At 38.5% G+C, this 16913-nt stretch overlaps 2 protein-coding genes across 2 annotated transcripts; both read right to left on the minus strand.

Annotated features, from left to right (window-relative positions):
• Positions 1-950: 950 nt before the first annotated feature.
• LOC110381116 (NADH-ubiquinone oxidoreductase 49 kDa subunit) lies at positions 951-8059 on the minus strand. Its single transcript, XM_064042620.1, has 10 exons — positions 7899-8059; positions 6788-6903; positions 6085-6194; positions 5647-5848; positions 4975-5162; positions 4173-4336; positions 3090-3209; positions 2480-2609; positions 1835-1980; positions 951-1114 (listed from the first exon to the last, which is right to left on the minus strand). The coding sequence occupies exons 1-10, from the start codon at positions 7991-7993 to the stop codon at positions 985-987; spliced, it is 1401 nt and encodes a 466-aa protein (XP_063898690.1). The 5' UTR covers positions 7994-8059; the 3' UTR covers positions 951-984.
• Positions 8060-14995: 6936 nt separating this feature from the next.
• LOC110381118 (uncharacterized) lies at positions 14996-15436 on the minus strand. Its single transcript, XM_021341328.3, has one exon. The coding sequence runs from the start codon at positions 15434-15436 to the stop codon at positions 14996-14998; it is 441 nt and encodes a 146-aa protein (XP_021197003.3).
• Positions 15437-16913: the final 1477 nt, after the last annotated feature.

The following is a 16913-nucleotide window of genomic DNA, read 5'->3' on the forward strand; positions in this document are numbered from 1 at the left end:
TACTGTGGTGTTTAGGACTGAGAAAGTTTATAGTTAAAGACGGACTGAAAGGTTCAGTTTACGCCGTTAAAAAACAATTATTTTTCAAGATTTTGTTCTGCGTTCTCTTCCCGGCTTATTTGTTTTTACTGTACAAAGTATTTGTTTTCGCTGTTTCTAGCTTGTATTTAGTTTTAAGGTTATTTTTTTGATTACATTTTAGTTTTTAGATAATATACTGTTTTTTTTTATTATTTTGCCTTTATCATCATCATCATCATCACCCAAGCCCTTTCCCAATTATGTTGGGGTCAGCTTCCAGTATATCTGGATGCAGCTGGGTACCAGTGTGCCACAAGGATATCTGATCTTCTCAAACTACAAACCGGGATACCTCTTGTAAGACTGGTTGACAGACTTCTAAATACCCGTAACGACTGCCAAGAAATATAGAGGAATTTGTCATGACAAGATGAGCAGATAAACCTATGCTTTTAAGTGAAATTAAAACCATCCAATTTATAATATTGATTCCATATATTTTCTTCAGTACATATAAGATCACAACTAAGGGATTGTCGGAAATTACCGTTTATTTACACTAAAAAGCGTCAAAATTATTTAACAATAATTTATTGCTTAAAAATTAGAAAAAAAAATGTACATTGGAATCTACACTGCCTTTACACTATAACGTTGCACTTATCTAAAACCGGTGTTTACCGTTAACCGTAAAATTACCGAAAACCTACAATTACCGGAAACGGAAAATTACCGAAGACGGTAAATTACCGGTAACGGTAAATTACCGGTAATGGTAAATTACCGGAAACAGTAAATTACCGGAAACAGTAAATTACCGGAAACGGTAAATTACCGAAAACCGACAATTACCCAAAACCGTAAATTACCGATAATTTGTTTTTAACCTAATTTCTTGTCAATTTTCGGTTTTCGGTAGTTTCTAAGGTCGTAAAACCGGTGTTTTGCATGTAGAATCGGTATTTATCGGTCAATTTCACCGAACACGACGTCCAATGTTCCGATAATGGCGACGATGTCGGCCAACATGGAGTTCTTGCCGATTTTCTCTAATGCCGCGAGGTGAGCGAAGCCGGGGGCCTTGATCTTGCATCTGTGGAGAATATAGAAGATTAGTAAGTAAAAAATATTCAAGAAAAATCATCATAATATTACAGTTTACACAAAATCAATTACCAATACGGGCATTCTGATAAAAAAACTGCATGGATAAACTTTATGTAACAGCGAATCTGTCTATGTCAATTAAAGTATCTGTAAGTATTTATACTCCGTTTGTGTATTCACTTATCTTAAGGTAAACAATCTCGATATGATTTTTACATAAATATTAAACAAATAAACTCATTGGTTAAATTACTGTCATTATTGATTTATATTATTTTAGCTACATTTAATAAAAAGTACATATACCAATATTGTATACCTTTAGTTAAGTGCCTCAAATGGAGTATAGAAGTGACGTACAAAATTCAAACGCGTTGTATTTTGGTTGATATTTGTTCCAAGGGGAAGACTAGTAAAATTTCATGTCAGTACATTATTTTAAGGTTAACTTAAAGAATGATTTACTTTTATTCATTTACCATGCCTATAGTGATGATGACTTTTAATGAAACCATGTAGTTTTAATTAAATAAATAACAAGAACTTAATTAATAATCAGATACTCTATATCGGCTGGTTACGTTCAAGGAGCAGAGATACCATAGATTAAAAAAACAAAATGTCTTAACTTTGCTGAATGGGATAAAGGAAATTGAGTAGAAGGAGCAAAATCTAAATATTATAGTTTTTGACCAGTTTTTCTTACCTATAAGGCTTAGAACCGCCATCAGACACGAGATAGATGCCGAACTCTCCTTTAGGCGCCTCCACAGCCGTGTACGTGGAGCCGGGCGGGACCTGGTAGCCCTGCGTGAATAGCTTGAAGTGGTGGATCAGAGCCTCCATTGATGTCTGTGGGAAAAATATAGAAGTATATACTAAAATTTTAAAATATATTGTGTTTAATTAAATAAAAATGTATAGTGTAAATGTGTAGTTGGTTTGGTTATTGCGGTAATCTCAGGAATTACTGGACTGGTTTGAAAAATATTTACACACGGGCTGTTTTCCATGACTACGGTCCCGAGTCCCGGGGAAATTTTTGAACCGAATAAAATGAAGTTTGGTTCTCAGATAGGGGGATATAGGGATTCATTTGTACTCTACACCATCCGTTTCCCTTACGCTATCTTGTTGTCATTTGTAGCCTTTGGTGATATACGCGTGACGCCGTAAACGGCTGAATCGATAAGCTGAAAATTACAGGGGAGGTAACTTAGACCCGGGAGAAGGATATAGGATAGTTTTTGTCACTACTGTGATAGTTTGACGAGAACGAACCGCTGGTGGAAGCTAGTTATGAAGATAACCTACTTGATTTCTTTATACTATGGTATAACCAACTACATACCTTCATCTCCTCACGAGAAGGTGGAGTGAGCTTGGCGTCATCGGTCTTGATCTCCCCGGGCGGCATCTGGTTGAGGCACTGGTCAATGATACGCAGGGATTGACGCATCTCCTCGACACGGCAGAGGTATCTGAAAGTGATAAAAGGAAGTTAGATTTTTTGGTAGGAAAGGAACAGATTTTAGGTATATTACTCCGTTATGTAGTATTCGTGTGAACGTCCTATGTGCTTCCATTATGTAGTCCTCATGTACTATACCTATGTACTTCCTTATTTAATACTCCTATGTACTCCTTATGTACTGACTAAAAACCGTCGTGTTCCATCGTAGGCCTTTTATGTTCCAGCGCCGCGGTAACTCGCGCGAACAATCACGCAGCCCAGGCAGACTTATATGCTCCCTTAAGTACCTCATTTATTGTACTACTCCAATGTTCTTCCTTATGTATAACATCAGTGTAACAATTTTTCAAATCGGGTCAGTAATTTCGGAGCCTTCACGTACAAACAAAAAAAAATGTTTCAAGTCGTAATAATTTTTTTATTTATTTACTTGTGCCCCTACAAACAAACCAACTAAAGCATGTTTTCTCTAGAAATATAGTGTTACCTGTCATAACAATCTCCATTAGTACCGATGGGTACGTCGAAGTCGACGAGATGGTAGGCGTCGTACGGCTGACTCTTGCGCAAGTCCCACTTAATGCCCGAACCGCGGAGCATTACGCCGCTGGAATTAAGTAAATAAGAATTATTAATATATGAAAATATTAGTATAGATTATGCATGGTTAACCAATGGCAAAAAGAAGGCTTTTGATTTCGAAACTACGAATAAATGTCTAAAACGATTTTTTGTGCGGTCAAGTGTTTCAAAAGATTTTTCGGTACTTTTTTTAAAGTACTGGTTTCCAAAAGCTATTTATTAGTATAGAAATGTTACATTGGAATCAAACCACACTTATAATTAAGAGTCTGGTGCTTTATGTACCAGGCTACCACAAAAGGCTTTAAATAAGGTCCTCAGTGTAACCTTATGTATAGTTATCGGCACGGATATTGAGCTCTCGGCGGAAGAGTGGGGATCGCTTTGCGCACTGTACACTTATGGCAATAAACCAATAAATCGCTTCTGCGCAGGTGAAGGTCAGGGCTCAATATCCGTGGGGATAACTATATATGAATGTTAAGGTAACCAGTCACTCTGATTGCCTAAATTCAGTCTCAAATTCACGGACGACATAAAGTTCGTATTTAACCGACTTCCGAAAAGATTTTCTAGATAAAATGGTTTTCAATTAACAAAGTAAAAAGTTGTTTTAAGAAAATGTACGTTAATTTTGTCGGTGTACTTGGACAAAATACCTGAACCTAAGTTATCTAAGTCAGGCTATTTTTGCAGGAACTATTGATATAGTTATCGGCACGAATCTTGAGCTCTGACCTTCACCTGCACAGAAATAATTTATTGTGTCCCTTTTGTGGTGCGAAGTGAGGCGCGGGGCGGGCTAAAGCGGTGATTGGCTCGCAGTGCATCGCGTCATAGCCGTCACTCGGGATTGGTTCTTTGCTAATAAATCACTTCTGCGCAGATGTAGGTCAGAGCTCAAGATTCGTGCCGATAACTATATCAGCATGTTCCATTTTCCTCCTACAAAAAATCGGTCACCGACAAAATATCGGACGTGCATTACCTGAATCCATAGTTAAGTGCATCCTGAGCGGTAACAACGCCAATATCCTTGGTGCGCTGCACCCAGATCCTGTTGGTGGTCAGGACATCTTCCACCTCGTCTAGACGCTCAGCGAATTTAGCCGCAAACTCGTATATATCGTCCATTAGACCTAGAGGCATGTCCTGGAAGAAAAAAAATAATTATAGTGGGGCTCATGGCTAAATGATTAACACATGGGTCTATTGATTATTAAGCTAAGCGAAGATTAACTGCTCTGAGGATGGGTGAAAGAATATCCGTTAAAATGTAGTCTAAAAAATAAAATAATTGAATCCACTCAAACTATTTTTTTTTAAATATCAGATAGCACTATATTTATTTTGTTATTACACTATATAGTTGCACGGTTCCAGGACGTCTCGTTCTGATGGAGAAGCGTCAAAGCTGTATTTTGAACATATTTGCCAACTGTCCAAATGGGTAGTCAGAAGACGAAAAGTCTGACAACCAGTCTTAAAAAGGGTTTCCCTGATAAATGGGTAGAGGAGATCACATAGACAATCACTCTATGTAACTGGTACGTACTTGCATCCAGTTAGGCTGGAAGCCGACTCAAACACGTTAATTGAAATTAGGCTAATGAAATTAGCACCTTTTCACGTCAATTAGATTGGACCGGATGAACGGATGGTTGGTCGTTTTTGGAAGCTGTGTTTAATAACCTTCAAAAAGTGCAATAAAACGCCCAACTCAATAGAATGCAAAACTCAATAAATGACTTTTTTTCTTGGAAAAAGGCTAAAATAACAATAAAACTCACAAGAGAAACCCCTCCAGGCCTAATATAAGCGGCATGCATCCTAGCCCCGCTGACTCTCTCGTAGAACTCCATCATCTTCTCTCTCTCCTCGAACAGCCAGAAGAACGGAGTCAGGGCTCCCACGTCCAGGGCGTGAGTACCAACCGCCATGATGTGGTTTAGAATGCGGGTTATTTCCGCGAATAGAGCTGGAAAGATTGAAAATTTATATTAAAACACGTGTTTGTATAGTTAACTTACAAAAAAATGGGGCTCATTGCTAAGTAATAGACGCATCGGTCGATCTAACTAAAGTTATGATGAGTTTCTCCGTATTTCGGCAAGCAAGTTCAATATTGTGGTTGCCAGAAGCCAGAGTTAGAAGTTGTCAGAAGTCAGAGAGCCTGACACTCTGTTACTAAAAAATATTGTGTTGCTCATGCACCTGAGATCAGATAGGCAGTTAAGTTAACTTATTTAAGTTAAAAAAATTCCAATAAAAATAAAGTCTATAAACTATCTAGGCACGGTGGAGTGATGACTTGCGCAAGACGGCTGGCAGGAGCTGGATGCGAGAAGCCGAAAATCGATCTCAGTTGCATGAGCAACACAATATTTTGCTACTTTTTCTTTACTCTTCTTCTTTTTCTTTACTCTTCTTCTTTTTCTTTACTCTCCTTCTTTTATACTTACTTCTAATATACTTGGCCCGCAGAGGAATATCGATGTTGAGCAGTTTCTCGACTGCCAGGCTGTAGCACTGCTCGTTGCACATCATGGAGACATAGTCCAGCCGGTCGAAGTAGGGCAGAGCCTGGGTGTAGGTCTTGTATTCTATGAGTTTCTCTGTGCCTCGGTGCAGGAGCCCGATGTGGGGGTCTGCGGCACGGACCGTCTGTTGGTATAAGAATGAATATTATTACAAAATCTATACCAAATTTATAAAGCTGAAGACATTGTTTGTTGGAAAGCTCTAATCTCAGGAACTACGGATCCGATTTGAAAGAATCTTTCAGTGTTAGAAAGCCCATTTATTGAGGATGGCTATAGGCTACTTTTTAGCCAGGTTCGTGCATAGGTTCCCACCTAAATACGGTTTTAATAGTAACAAAATTTTATAGTACAACGTACCTCTCCGTCTAACTCAAGTACGAGACGCAGCACTCCGTGGGCAGCCGGGTGCTGTGGTCCGAAGTTCAGCACCATGTTGCGGACCTGCTTCTCACCAGGAGTGATAATACCTGTGGAATTAATTGTGTTAATGAGAGGTTTCCTTCATAACAAGGGGCTTTAGCCATTAAGGTTTAAATAAGGTTTTTTTGGAACCATGCAACTAGTTTGATGTATAAAAAGAGCTTAAGGCCTATTTGAAATAAAAAACTTTGACTTTGACTTTCAGTTTTACAATAAAACTGAAAGTAATATGAAAACCACAGAAATTTGTATTAAAATTATGTTAACTATGAGATTAGCTGACTTTGTAAATTTTGTACCAACTAATTATAAAAGGGGTTACGTCCACATCCACATAAATGGTTGACCAGCAGGGATTACCTGGCATTTCAGTCAACCATGTTATAGCAGTTCACCTGCTTCCAGTGGGCACTAATTCCCTATGAACTGCATATATGCTACATAGCCCACATTCATCATCATCCTCCTGCCCTTATCCCAATTTTATTTAGGGTCAGCGCAGCATGTTTTCTCCTTCCAGAGTCTTCTATCTGCCGTCATCTCACAAGTAACATTCTTTCTTCTACATAACCCACATTATTGTCCAATTTTCATCAACACCCATCCATCCTTTACAATATTATTGTGATGATATACTGACCGTTGTAAGGAGGATGTTTCAGCAAGGAGGTGACCTCATCAGGGTACATGACGGCTCCCTCGAACTGCTTCACGTACTCCTCGTCCGGCATCCATCTGTGGGCCTTACGTTGGCTGCTGTAAATGACAATAGTTAGTTAGTTACAGCCTCTTTACTGTCCCACTGCTGGGCTGCGGCCTCCTCTCACACAGAGAAGGATTGAGCGTTAATCACCACGCTTGCTCAATGCAGGTTGGTGATTTCAGATTACATAGTCCAGGTTTCCAAGATATGTTTGATGACAATTTGTGATGTAAATTAAATGACTGTAAACTTGTTTGATGTTATTTTGTTTCATAAGTTCAATAATGACATAATAGCAGCCAATATCAGTGGCCAACTATTTTTCATAGGTATATAATATTTGAAGATGTAAAAATGTGCTATAAAATTAATAAATGACAATATTTTATACATGGAGTACAAATAAGTTGTTTAATAAGCATTTGACTTTTTAGGCTCAAGATTACCTACAGTATAAACATAATGATTTCTTTGAAACTGTTTAGTTTGAAAATTCATAGTAATTACATGTTATAAGAAAACTGACATTTCTGTTATTGGTGAACTTGGGCATTTTAATGTGAATTCTAGAATTTTAAGGTACTGAAAGAAAGTGATATATTGTTGATGTTTAAGTTGCTTGAGAAGCACCATTTGCCTTTTGTTTTTTTTCAGTTGATATAATCAATAATTGAAAGTGTACTAGGGTTAATTCTATAGTCAGAAACAAGGACCACCCTAATTAATATTTAGAAGCACTATGTTCCTGATACGAAATAGCAGAAAACTATCATCATCATTGACTTCATTGTGAAGTGAAGAGAGGAGAGGAAAAGACGACAAACTATCGATCACTGAAAATGATAGCACAAAAAGGTTACACATATAATTGAAGTTAAATACGCGTAATATTGTTACTTGTCTTATTGATACTTCACTAAAACATTACTTTTTCAAACAAATTCGACGTTTTTGTTAGGTTTTTAACCTCAAACGTTACATAATTTTTGTATCACAATAACACGGGATTTTGGGTGTAAAACTATATTTAAATGCAATATACACTCACTTCACATTGTAAAGTGCTGGCAAATTCTTTGTAAGGGCTACGGTTTGGCCTAAATTTTTCGATTTTCGCAGCAAAACATTGATTAAAGAGGCCATTTTTGACGGGACTGCGTTCCGTTCGAAAATAAGAAAATGATCGGTACGTAATTTTTTGACAGTACAGCGTTTTTCGTTTGAGAATCGAAACAAAACTTGTCAATTAAAAAAATAAACACATTTTTATAATAATAACGTGGAATGTTTCATGTTGGGGATTCGAATTTTGAGTTGGTGGTGTTCACATGTGGTTTTCTTCTCAACGCAAATTTTGAGCTATATTTGTGCTTTTTTGGTGTTTTCTGTGGTGCCTGCTTAGTTTTGAGTGTGTTTTATATGTAGATTTGTGTTTCATTATTCATCATTTCATCATTTCATCTGTAAGTAGTCTTGTATTTTAATTATTTTTGTGCGACGTCGGCGTATGCCAATAAATAAACATGGCGGACAAACAGGGGCCGCCGGGACGCCCTCCCGACCCCTCATGTACTTCTGCAATTGAAACAGTAATGACCGTCCCATTGTCTAAATTTGAGGCAATGGAAGCGGAAACTTCAACTCATAAGAGAAAGCATCCTAGTCAGGACGAGGATGTTACTGATGTTAATAATGTTAATGCTACAAAACGCGACCGAGTCACCCCTCCATCATTGGTGTCACGTTCCAAGTATACCAACTTAGATAGGGAGCCATATCTGGTATATGTTTCCTTCACGGATTCAGACTCCACTTCTGGATCCACCCTTCACCCCATAAGATTTGGTCAATTAATGCAAAAATTAAACATTAAGAATATTAAATTAGGCGGGATCAAGAGAATTGGCAGAAATAAGATCTCGGTGGAGTTTGAAAGCCATGAGGATGCTAATATCTTTATTGAAAGCCCAGCTATTAAGCTCAAAGGTTTTGTTTCTACTATTCCCACCTTCAACATCACAAGGATGGGGGTAGTGAAGGGTGTACCAACTGATTGGTCAGAATTAGAGGTCATCGATAATCTTAAGTCCCCATGCTAAAATGTTGAAGGTGAGACGCTTAAATAGGAGGGTTGTCAATGAAGGTAAGTCGGAGTGGGTCCCTACATCAAGCGTGGTCGTCACATTTGATGGTCAGGTCCTCCCGGATCGCGTCTTTTGTTTTTATAATTCGCTCCCTGTGGAGACATATAACTACCCCACTGTTCAATGTTATGCATGCTGCAAATACGGGCACACTAGACCCAATTGCAGGTCTAAGCCACGATGCTTCCGTTGTGGTGGGGATCACCTTGGGGACGGTTGCTCTGTTGAGGATCCCAAATGTTTATATTGCTCTGGCTCTCATCCCGCTAATAGCAGACACTGCCCAGAGTTTATCCGTCAGAAAAATATCAAAGCGTCCATGGCCAAAGACAACATTTCCTACTCTGAAGCTGCCAGAATTCATGCCCCTTCCTTCCGTTCCTTTGCAGATGTTACGGCTTCAACCCCTATCACTCAGACTATTCATCAGATTCTCACACAGGAACCTCGCTCCCCACGTCCCTCCCCTAATTACATTTCTCACTCCCAACCCTCCACTTCATCATCCTACAAAAAAACTATTTTGACCCGCCCTAAACCTCACCCCTCGCTGCAGCCTGGCTATGACCGAAGGGCTCACCAGGACATTATTAATAGCTTCTCGTTCTCCCCTTCGCCTAATGGTTGTGCTCTTCTGGATTCTCCTCCTTCTGAAAAAGATCATGTACAGACCATACAATCTATTATACGTTTACTATCCTCTTTACTCGTTAACTATCCTTTACCTGACCACGTTGCCACAAAGGACAATGGGCACTTTGTATGAGATTTGGTACCCGCTCCAACAGTAACGTATGATATATCATTAGAAAGGTATTTGGGTGAATAATAATAAAAACTATGGGGCCTGCCTCAATTAGCTGTCCGATCCGAGTAATTATAAAAATTGAATCGACATAGAAACAAGTATGTCATCCATATATGCAAATCATTAAGAGGCATATGTCGTCAGTGTAATAATTTTAAACTCAGTTAATAGACATCTTACATTGTTTGAGGTACACTGTATTATAATTTAAAGTTTGCAATATTCTATGGAGTCATATTACGGAAACACAATCGTCATCTGATTTGACAAAAGTTCAAAACATTTCTATTCATCTTTTTTTAAGAAGAAATTCATCATTATCTCAGCACCTCTTGAGGAGCAAAATTGAGTCGTAATATGTACTATGTTAACATCGTCTCCTGACTTTTCACCTTAATTGATTGTAAATACAGAAAGACTTTCATCAAATACATAAGCTAGTTCTGCGTGAACTGCAAAGGTTTGCAGTCTTTTTTTAAAGCAGTAGGCAGGCAAACAGTGTAAGAAGGCCGAATTCCTGCTTTTTTGTTACTTTACCAGTTTTTATTCAATACAGTTAGATTTAAGAACTACATCTACGTTGATGATTTATGAACATTACACATTCTATTAGTCGATGTCACGCGAAATGGACAAGGATTTGGGGCTAGTCGTCATAGTAAAAATTTTTTGCCTTGCCAAGACCTACGCAATGGTACTAGAATCAACACTGTTGGACAGGGTACCAAAACGCCCATCGTCCTTTAATAAGCTCCATTAAATCTCAGCACATTCCATCTTCTACAGTGGAATACCAGAAGTCTGATCCCAAAAAAAAATGAAATTGCTCATTTAATTAATCAGTACAAACCGGCATTGTTTGCAATTTCTGAAACATGGCTAAAGCCACATCTCGTGTTTAATATGGCTGGGTATAGCGTGCTTCGGGATGACCGTCTTGACGGTTATGGCGGAGCGGCTATACTGGTTAATAATGTTCTCCCATTTTCCCCCTTATCCCTTCCCCCACACGGAGATGAGATTAATGCCGTAGGTGTTAATATTGTCGGTGTTAATGTTATTTCTGTCTATATACCCTCTCCTGATTCCTCTTGTTTCCAGTATATACGTTCTATTTGCTCTTTATTTTATCCTGTAATTTTTCTAGGTGATTTCAACTGCCACCACTCTCTGTGGGGATCTGACCATTGTGATAGTGCGGGTAATGAATTAGTGAATCTGCTGGATGACTTGGGGTTATGTGTTATCAATGATGGATCTTTCACGCGCCTTCCTAGACCTGGACAATCGCTAAGTTGTTTAGATCTAACACTGTGTTCAGCCCGTTTGGCCGCTGATATGGTATGGAAAAGGCTTAACCTAACACATGGTAGTGACCACTATCCTATATGTACTACTCTCACCACTAGGTGCCTTCCGCAAAGGAAAGCCCCCTTTTTAAAGTACAGGCTGTCTGATGCTAGGTGGGACCTGTACTCTCAGATCCTTGAGGATGCAATCCATACCTTGCCCCAGGTGTCTTTTGACAACCTTGACGTCTGTATTTCGCAACTTTCTGATGCCATTTCATCAGCCGCTGATGAGAGCATACCTCTTAAGAATTCGGCTTCTGGAAAAATATCATCCCCGCCCTGGTGGGACCGCGAATGCACCAGCATCATCAAACTCCGCAATGAAGCTGAACAGAGCTATGCTCTCAACATGGCTATTGAAAACCTGGTGGAATATAACCGGATTGTTGCGAGATCCAGACGCCTATTTAAGAAAAAGAAATATGAAGGTTGGAAAAATTCTGTTCTTCGCTTTCCCTCCACTCCTTCTTCCATGATTTGGCAAAACTTTAGAAGATTTAAACGTGGTTGTTCTGTTCAAAATTCTTCAACTATCCCCATTGACCTAGCAGATTCTTTTCTTTACAAGTTAGCCCTTCGTCTGTCCCTTTTGTAACAGAATGCCCTTCTGCTCCCAGTAGTGAGGTCATGTCGGTAGACCCGTTGGAAGCCCCCTTTTCCATTAATGAACTCAATGCCGTGCTCCAGCATGTCAAGGACACTGCACCTGGTATCGACGGCCATCCATATTCTTTTTATAAGAAGTTGGGTGCCTGCGGACGCCAATACTTGTTGGACATCATGAATACTTGCTTCACTCTGTCATATATCCCTGATAGCTGGAAAACACAGTTGATCATCCCCATATTGAAACCTGGGAAATCCCCGGATAGTCCAGATCACTTTCGTCCTATTGCCCTTTCTCCAGTCATAGGCAAAATTATGGAGCATCTTATTAAAAACCGATTGGAGTGGTTTGTGGAGAGCCGAGGTGTTTTATCTAAGTCGCAGTTTGGCTTCCGAAAGGGGGCAGGTACCATGGACAGTGTTAGCATCCTGACAACTGATACCCGGATAGCATTCAGTAGAGATGAATCGGTTTTAGCGGTCTTCCTAGACATAACAGCGGCATACGATAATGTCCTTCTTTCGGTTCTCAGGGAAAACTACGGAAGCTGGGTGTTTCTGAACGGATGCTGCATTGTACATGTAACCTGCTCTCTGGTCGTAGAGTCAAGATTCGTATCCCTGGAGAAGATTCCGATTGTAGAACGGTCTGGCGTGGGCTTCCTCAGGGTCCGTTCTTAGTCCGCTACTTTATAATATTTACACCTCGGATCTTCATGATTCCCTCAACTTGGATTGTCAGATTCTTCAATATGCGGATGATCTGTGTTTGTACATCCCTACTTCATCTATTGAAAGAGCTAGTGAGTCCATGCAAATATCACTCAATTCCTTAAATCAGTGGTTAATTGACCATGGCCTTGTACTGTCTGCTCCAAAAAGCTCTGCGGTTGTCTTTTCACGTAAGCGTACTGTTCCTCATGTCAACCTTAAAATTGAAGAATCTCCCATTGAAGTTGTTAATAATGTGAAATTTCTTGGGGTTATATTGGACTCTAAATTGTCAGGGTGTTTCATCTCAACTACATTAGCCTTAAGTGCGAGAAGAAACTTAATATGCTTCGTGCGCTAGCAGGAGTCTGGTGGGTGCTCACCCCTTCACCCTAAAATTGGTATATAATGCTACAATAAGAAGCTTGCTTGATTACGGCTCCTTCTTATTTGAACCCTGTAATAAAGTTGCTATTGCTAAGCTGGAGGCCATTCAGGCTAAATCTCTTAGAATCGTTTTAGGGTGCATGAGGTCCACCCCTAAAACACCTTGCAAGTGGAGAGTGGCGACCCCCCTCTTCTCATCCGTAGACAGTATTTAGCCGACAAGTTTCTTTACAAGACTTATTTCCTCAGTGAGCACCTGCTTCTGCCTAGGCTGTCAACTCTTGAAAGCCTATGCAGGCAGAGTGATTACTGGAGACATAAAGCCCCTCCTCTTTTAGTTAATTCCTTTCGAAAATCCTTGAAATTAAGGATAATTCCTTAATCTCTCAGCAAGATAAACTTCCCTTGTATTCCTGCTCCTTTGACACGTGTAACTTTGTGCCAAATGTCTCCTTTATTGACATTAGGAAAGATACTGCAAACGCAAATGCCCATTTTCTCTGCACTATAAATAAGAAGTGGCCTGATTATTATAAATTCTATACGGATGCTTCAAAATTAACCACTGATGGAAAGACTGGTGTTGCCGTATACAACTCTAACTCTCAGATATTTCTCCAATTTCAATGTCCTCCTGAGTCATCGGTGTTCACGGGAGAGTGCATTGGGATCCTCGAGGCATGTTTATTTATCTCCTCTCACCCTGCTATTAAAAAAGCAGTGGTTTTCACTGATTCCAAAAGTGCCCTGGATGCGATTGTTAAAAATTCGTTTAAGGACCATCTCCGTAGCCCAATTATCGTTGAAATTAAATCAGTATTGCTTTTGTGCTCTACAAAGGGCGTGGAGATTGTATTGGTATGGATTCCTAGTCATGTTGGTATTAGAGGTAATGAAATTGCGGATGTATCAGCCAAAGGTGCGATTAGTAGCAGCATGGCTGATAAAAAACACTACTCGGTGCAGATCTATGACCTGGCTCACAAAGCTAAATCAGACCTATTCCAGTCCTGGCAAACTGACTGGTCCGAGTCCAGTAAGATGAAAGGTGGTCTGTTTGCCTCTATTCAACCATCCATTCCTGCGAAGCCTTGGTTTTATAAACATAAAAAAGTATCCAAGACCGTTATTTCCGTTATCTGCAGAATACGTATTGGTCACTGTTGCTCCCCAGTTTTCTTAAACAAAATAAGAGTTCGGGACTCCTCACTCTGTGAATGTGGTCTAGATGAAGGCACGCTTGACCATATCTTTCTTAATTGCCCCTGAATGATGCTCTTTTGATCGTGTCATTGCTAAACTAAAAATTCAATACCCGGTAAATGTTCGTCATCTTCTTTCATTCTTTCCTAACCCTCTAATGGTAAATGCTTTTGTTAGATTTATTTCTTCTAATAATGTTAAATTGTAACAGTGTTTATATCTTTCATAATGGTAATATGTAATGTGTATATAATTACTTGTGTACTAAGTTAATTTTAGCAAATTCATTAATTATAGTGTATGTATTTTGTTGCAGGCTCGATATCCTCCACCAGAAAAGTTGGAATTATTTTCTTACATTAATTTCTATATATTTTTCTTTTTCTGTTTCATATTTTCCCATGTGTCGTCACTAGCTACGCGAGTCTGGCAGAAATTGCCGTCAAATACGGCAGATTGCCAAAAAAAAAAAAAAATGTTTCATGTTATTATAGTTTAATTCATTATAGAAATGTAACAGGGACCAAAGTCGTTGTTGTACTCGTATGCTGTTGTAAATTCTAAAAAAACATAACTACCTATTTACTTCGCGCACAGCGTATTTTCAGTGGGGATTGACCCTTAAAGAAAGATTTTATAATGATTTGTTTCATTGAGAAATGGAAATTGGAATGAAATTAGGTAAATAAAAAGTAAAAATACAAAAAAAAACTACTACTGCTTTTTGTTAACATTTTTGAACTCGAATTTAATTTATTTATTTATGAAATGAAAAACATTTTTTTTTTAATAAAAAGTAAAGTGTATTTTATGAGATAAATATTACAAATGATACGCTCCATAGTCGGTTAGTGGCGAAACGTTACAGTGACATGGATGTGACTCCTTCCATTCATCGCTTTCCACAATTAAACTCCATAATATAGTGATTAAACTAGTAGGTGCTGGAAGTTGGATTCCCATCATCATCACTATCATCGTCATCGCTATCACTAAAGTCACTATCACTATCGGAGTCATCATTAACTCGAATAATCAATTCCTCTGTTAAACTATCAATCACATAATCACTTCGTTTGTACTCCTCTTCAATACTTCTTACTTTTTCGCAGAACATACTCCACTCGCTTGCACCCATTAACTCTACAGTTTCTTTAATTAATTCAGTCACTCCTTTGGTGGGACAAGTAACGTTGTACCTGGATATGTACTCTTTAATCGCAGCCCATGCCATCTCTATAGGATTCAGATCTGGGTGATACGGAGGTAGATGAATTACTTCATGGTTATATTCTGCCAATAGTCTGTCTACGCTTAATTTCTTGTACTTGTCCTTGTTAGATTTTACAACTCCGTATAACTCCGGTTTTAACATATCCTCACTAAATTCAATGCCTTTTTCCGTTAACCAGGCCTGAAGTTCTGATTTTTTCGCATCTGATGTTGGTGCCGGGTCGTACTGCTCATTATGGTAGGGAGCGTTGTCAACTACCACGACGGAATGACTTGGCAGATTAGGTATTAATTGAGTTCGCAGCCATTTCTCATAAGTATCAAAATTAATATTGTCGCGGTAGTCGCCTGTCTTAATAACTTCTTTAAATGTAAGTAATGCGTTTGGAATAAAACCTGTTTCGGACGCGGCATGAATGATGATTACCCGCTGTCCTTTTGGAATAGGTTTTTTAATACCTTTAGTTGACTCATCTGACCCTTTGGGAATCAAATGAGAAGAATCTATATATGATTCATCTGTATACACTATAGGCCTTCCTTCATGTCTATACTGGCTCAGTCTTTTCAAATATTCAATTCTTTTTAATCGAATATTTGATGACTCTATGAGCACCTGCTTATTATTTTCCGTATTCTTAAACTTGAAGCCTAAACTTTTTATAATTCTCCCCAAACTTCGTTCAGAGCCTTGAAAATGTATATCTCGCTGCAGTTTTCTTCGCAATTTTGCTACATTGGGCAATTCTCTTTCGGTGATGTGAAAATTGTGTATACACCTTTTTATTACACCCTGGTCAAAATGATCAACACCTGTGACAGGTTTTGCTCTCGGTCGTTTTTTTCCTGGTGTTCTAAATACATAAAGAAACTCATTACTTTCTTTCATAATTCGCCTCACAGTTGCAACGGATGTGTTCGTAGCCTCCGCTGTTCTTTTTTGAACTTGTTTTAAATTTCTGGTTCCTTCTTCAGCCTCTTTTGTCATAAAACAGTTTACATGGTAAACCAGTTTTTTGGCTTGACTATTTAAAACTTTTTTTATTTTTGGCATTTTATACCTGAAAGAAATTATAAACATGAATTGTACAAAATAAACCGTAGCATAGCTTTATTAAAGTAAGTAAGGGCTACGGTTTGGCCCAAACTTTGCAATTTTCGCAGCAAAACATTGATCAAAGAGGCCATTTTTGACGGGACTGCGTTCCGTTCGAAAATAAGAAAATGATAGGGACGTCATTTTTTGACAGTACAGAGTTTTTCGTTTGAGAATCGAAACAAAACTTGTCAATATTATAACAAAAATAAACGCTTTTTTAGGATAATAATGTGTTTCATGTTATTATAATTTAATTCATTATAGAAATGTAACAGGGACAAGTCGTCGTTGTACTCGTATGCTGTTGTAAATTCTAAAAAAACATGACTATTTATTTCGCGTAGGTACTGCGTCTCAATTGGGTGGATGACTAGGTCAAAAATAAATTACGTTGTCATATTCATTTAGTGAAGCATCTAAAAATAATGTCACTTCCATTTATCGTTTTGATGGAATAATTGATTAAATTTTTTTATTGATAATATAAGCTAAATAAGAATCCAGTTTGATGTGAAAAATC

The sequence above is a fragment of the Helicoverpa armigera genome, chromosome 29, assembly GCF_030705265.1.
Source record: "Helicoverpa armigera isolate CAAS_96S chromosome 29, ASM3070526v1, whole genome shotgun sequence".
Classification (NCBI taxonomy): Eukaryota; Metazoa; Arthropoda; class Insecta; order Lepidoptera; family Noctuidae; genus Helicoverpa; species Helicoverpa armigera.

What these genes read in the sequence shown, in the direction of transcription:
- LOC110381118 (XM_021341328.3), bottom strand. Translation starts at nt 15,436, where the DNA reads ATGTTAAAACCGGAGTTATACGGAGTTGTAAAATCTAACAAGGACAAG.
- LOC110381116 (XM_064042620.1), bottom strand. Translation starts at nt 7,993, where the DNA reads ATGGCCTCTTTAATCAATGTTTTGCTGCGAAAATCGAAAAATTTAGGC. An exon ending in CCAGCACTTTACAATGTGAA is followed by an intron (nt 6,904 to 7,898) that starts GTGAGTGTATAT and finishes TGTCATTTACAG; the next exon opens with CAGCCAACGTAAGGCCCACA. An exon ending in GGCGGTTCTAAGCCTTATAG is followed by an intron (nt 1,115 to 1,834) that starts GTAAGAAAAACT and finishes TATTCTCCACAG; the next exon opens with ATGCAAGATCAAGGCCCCCG.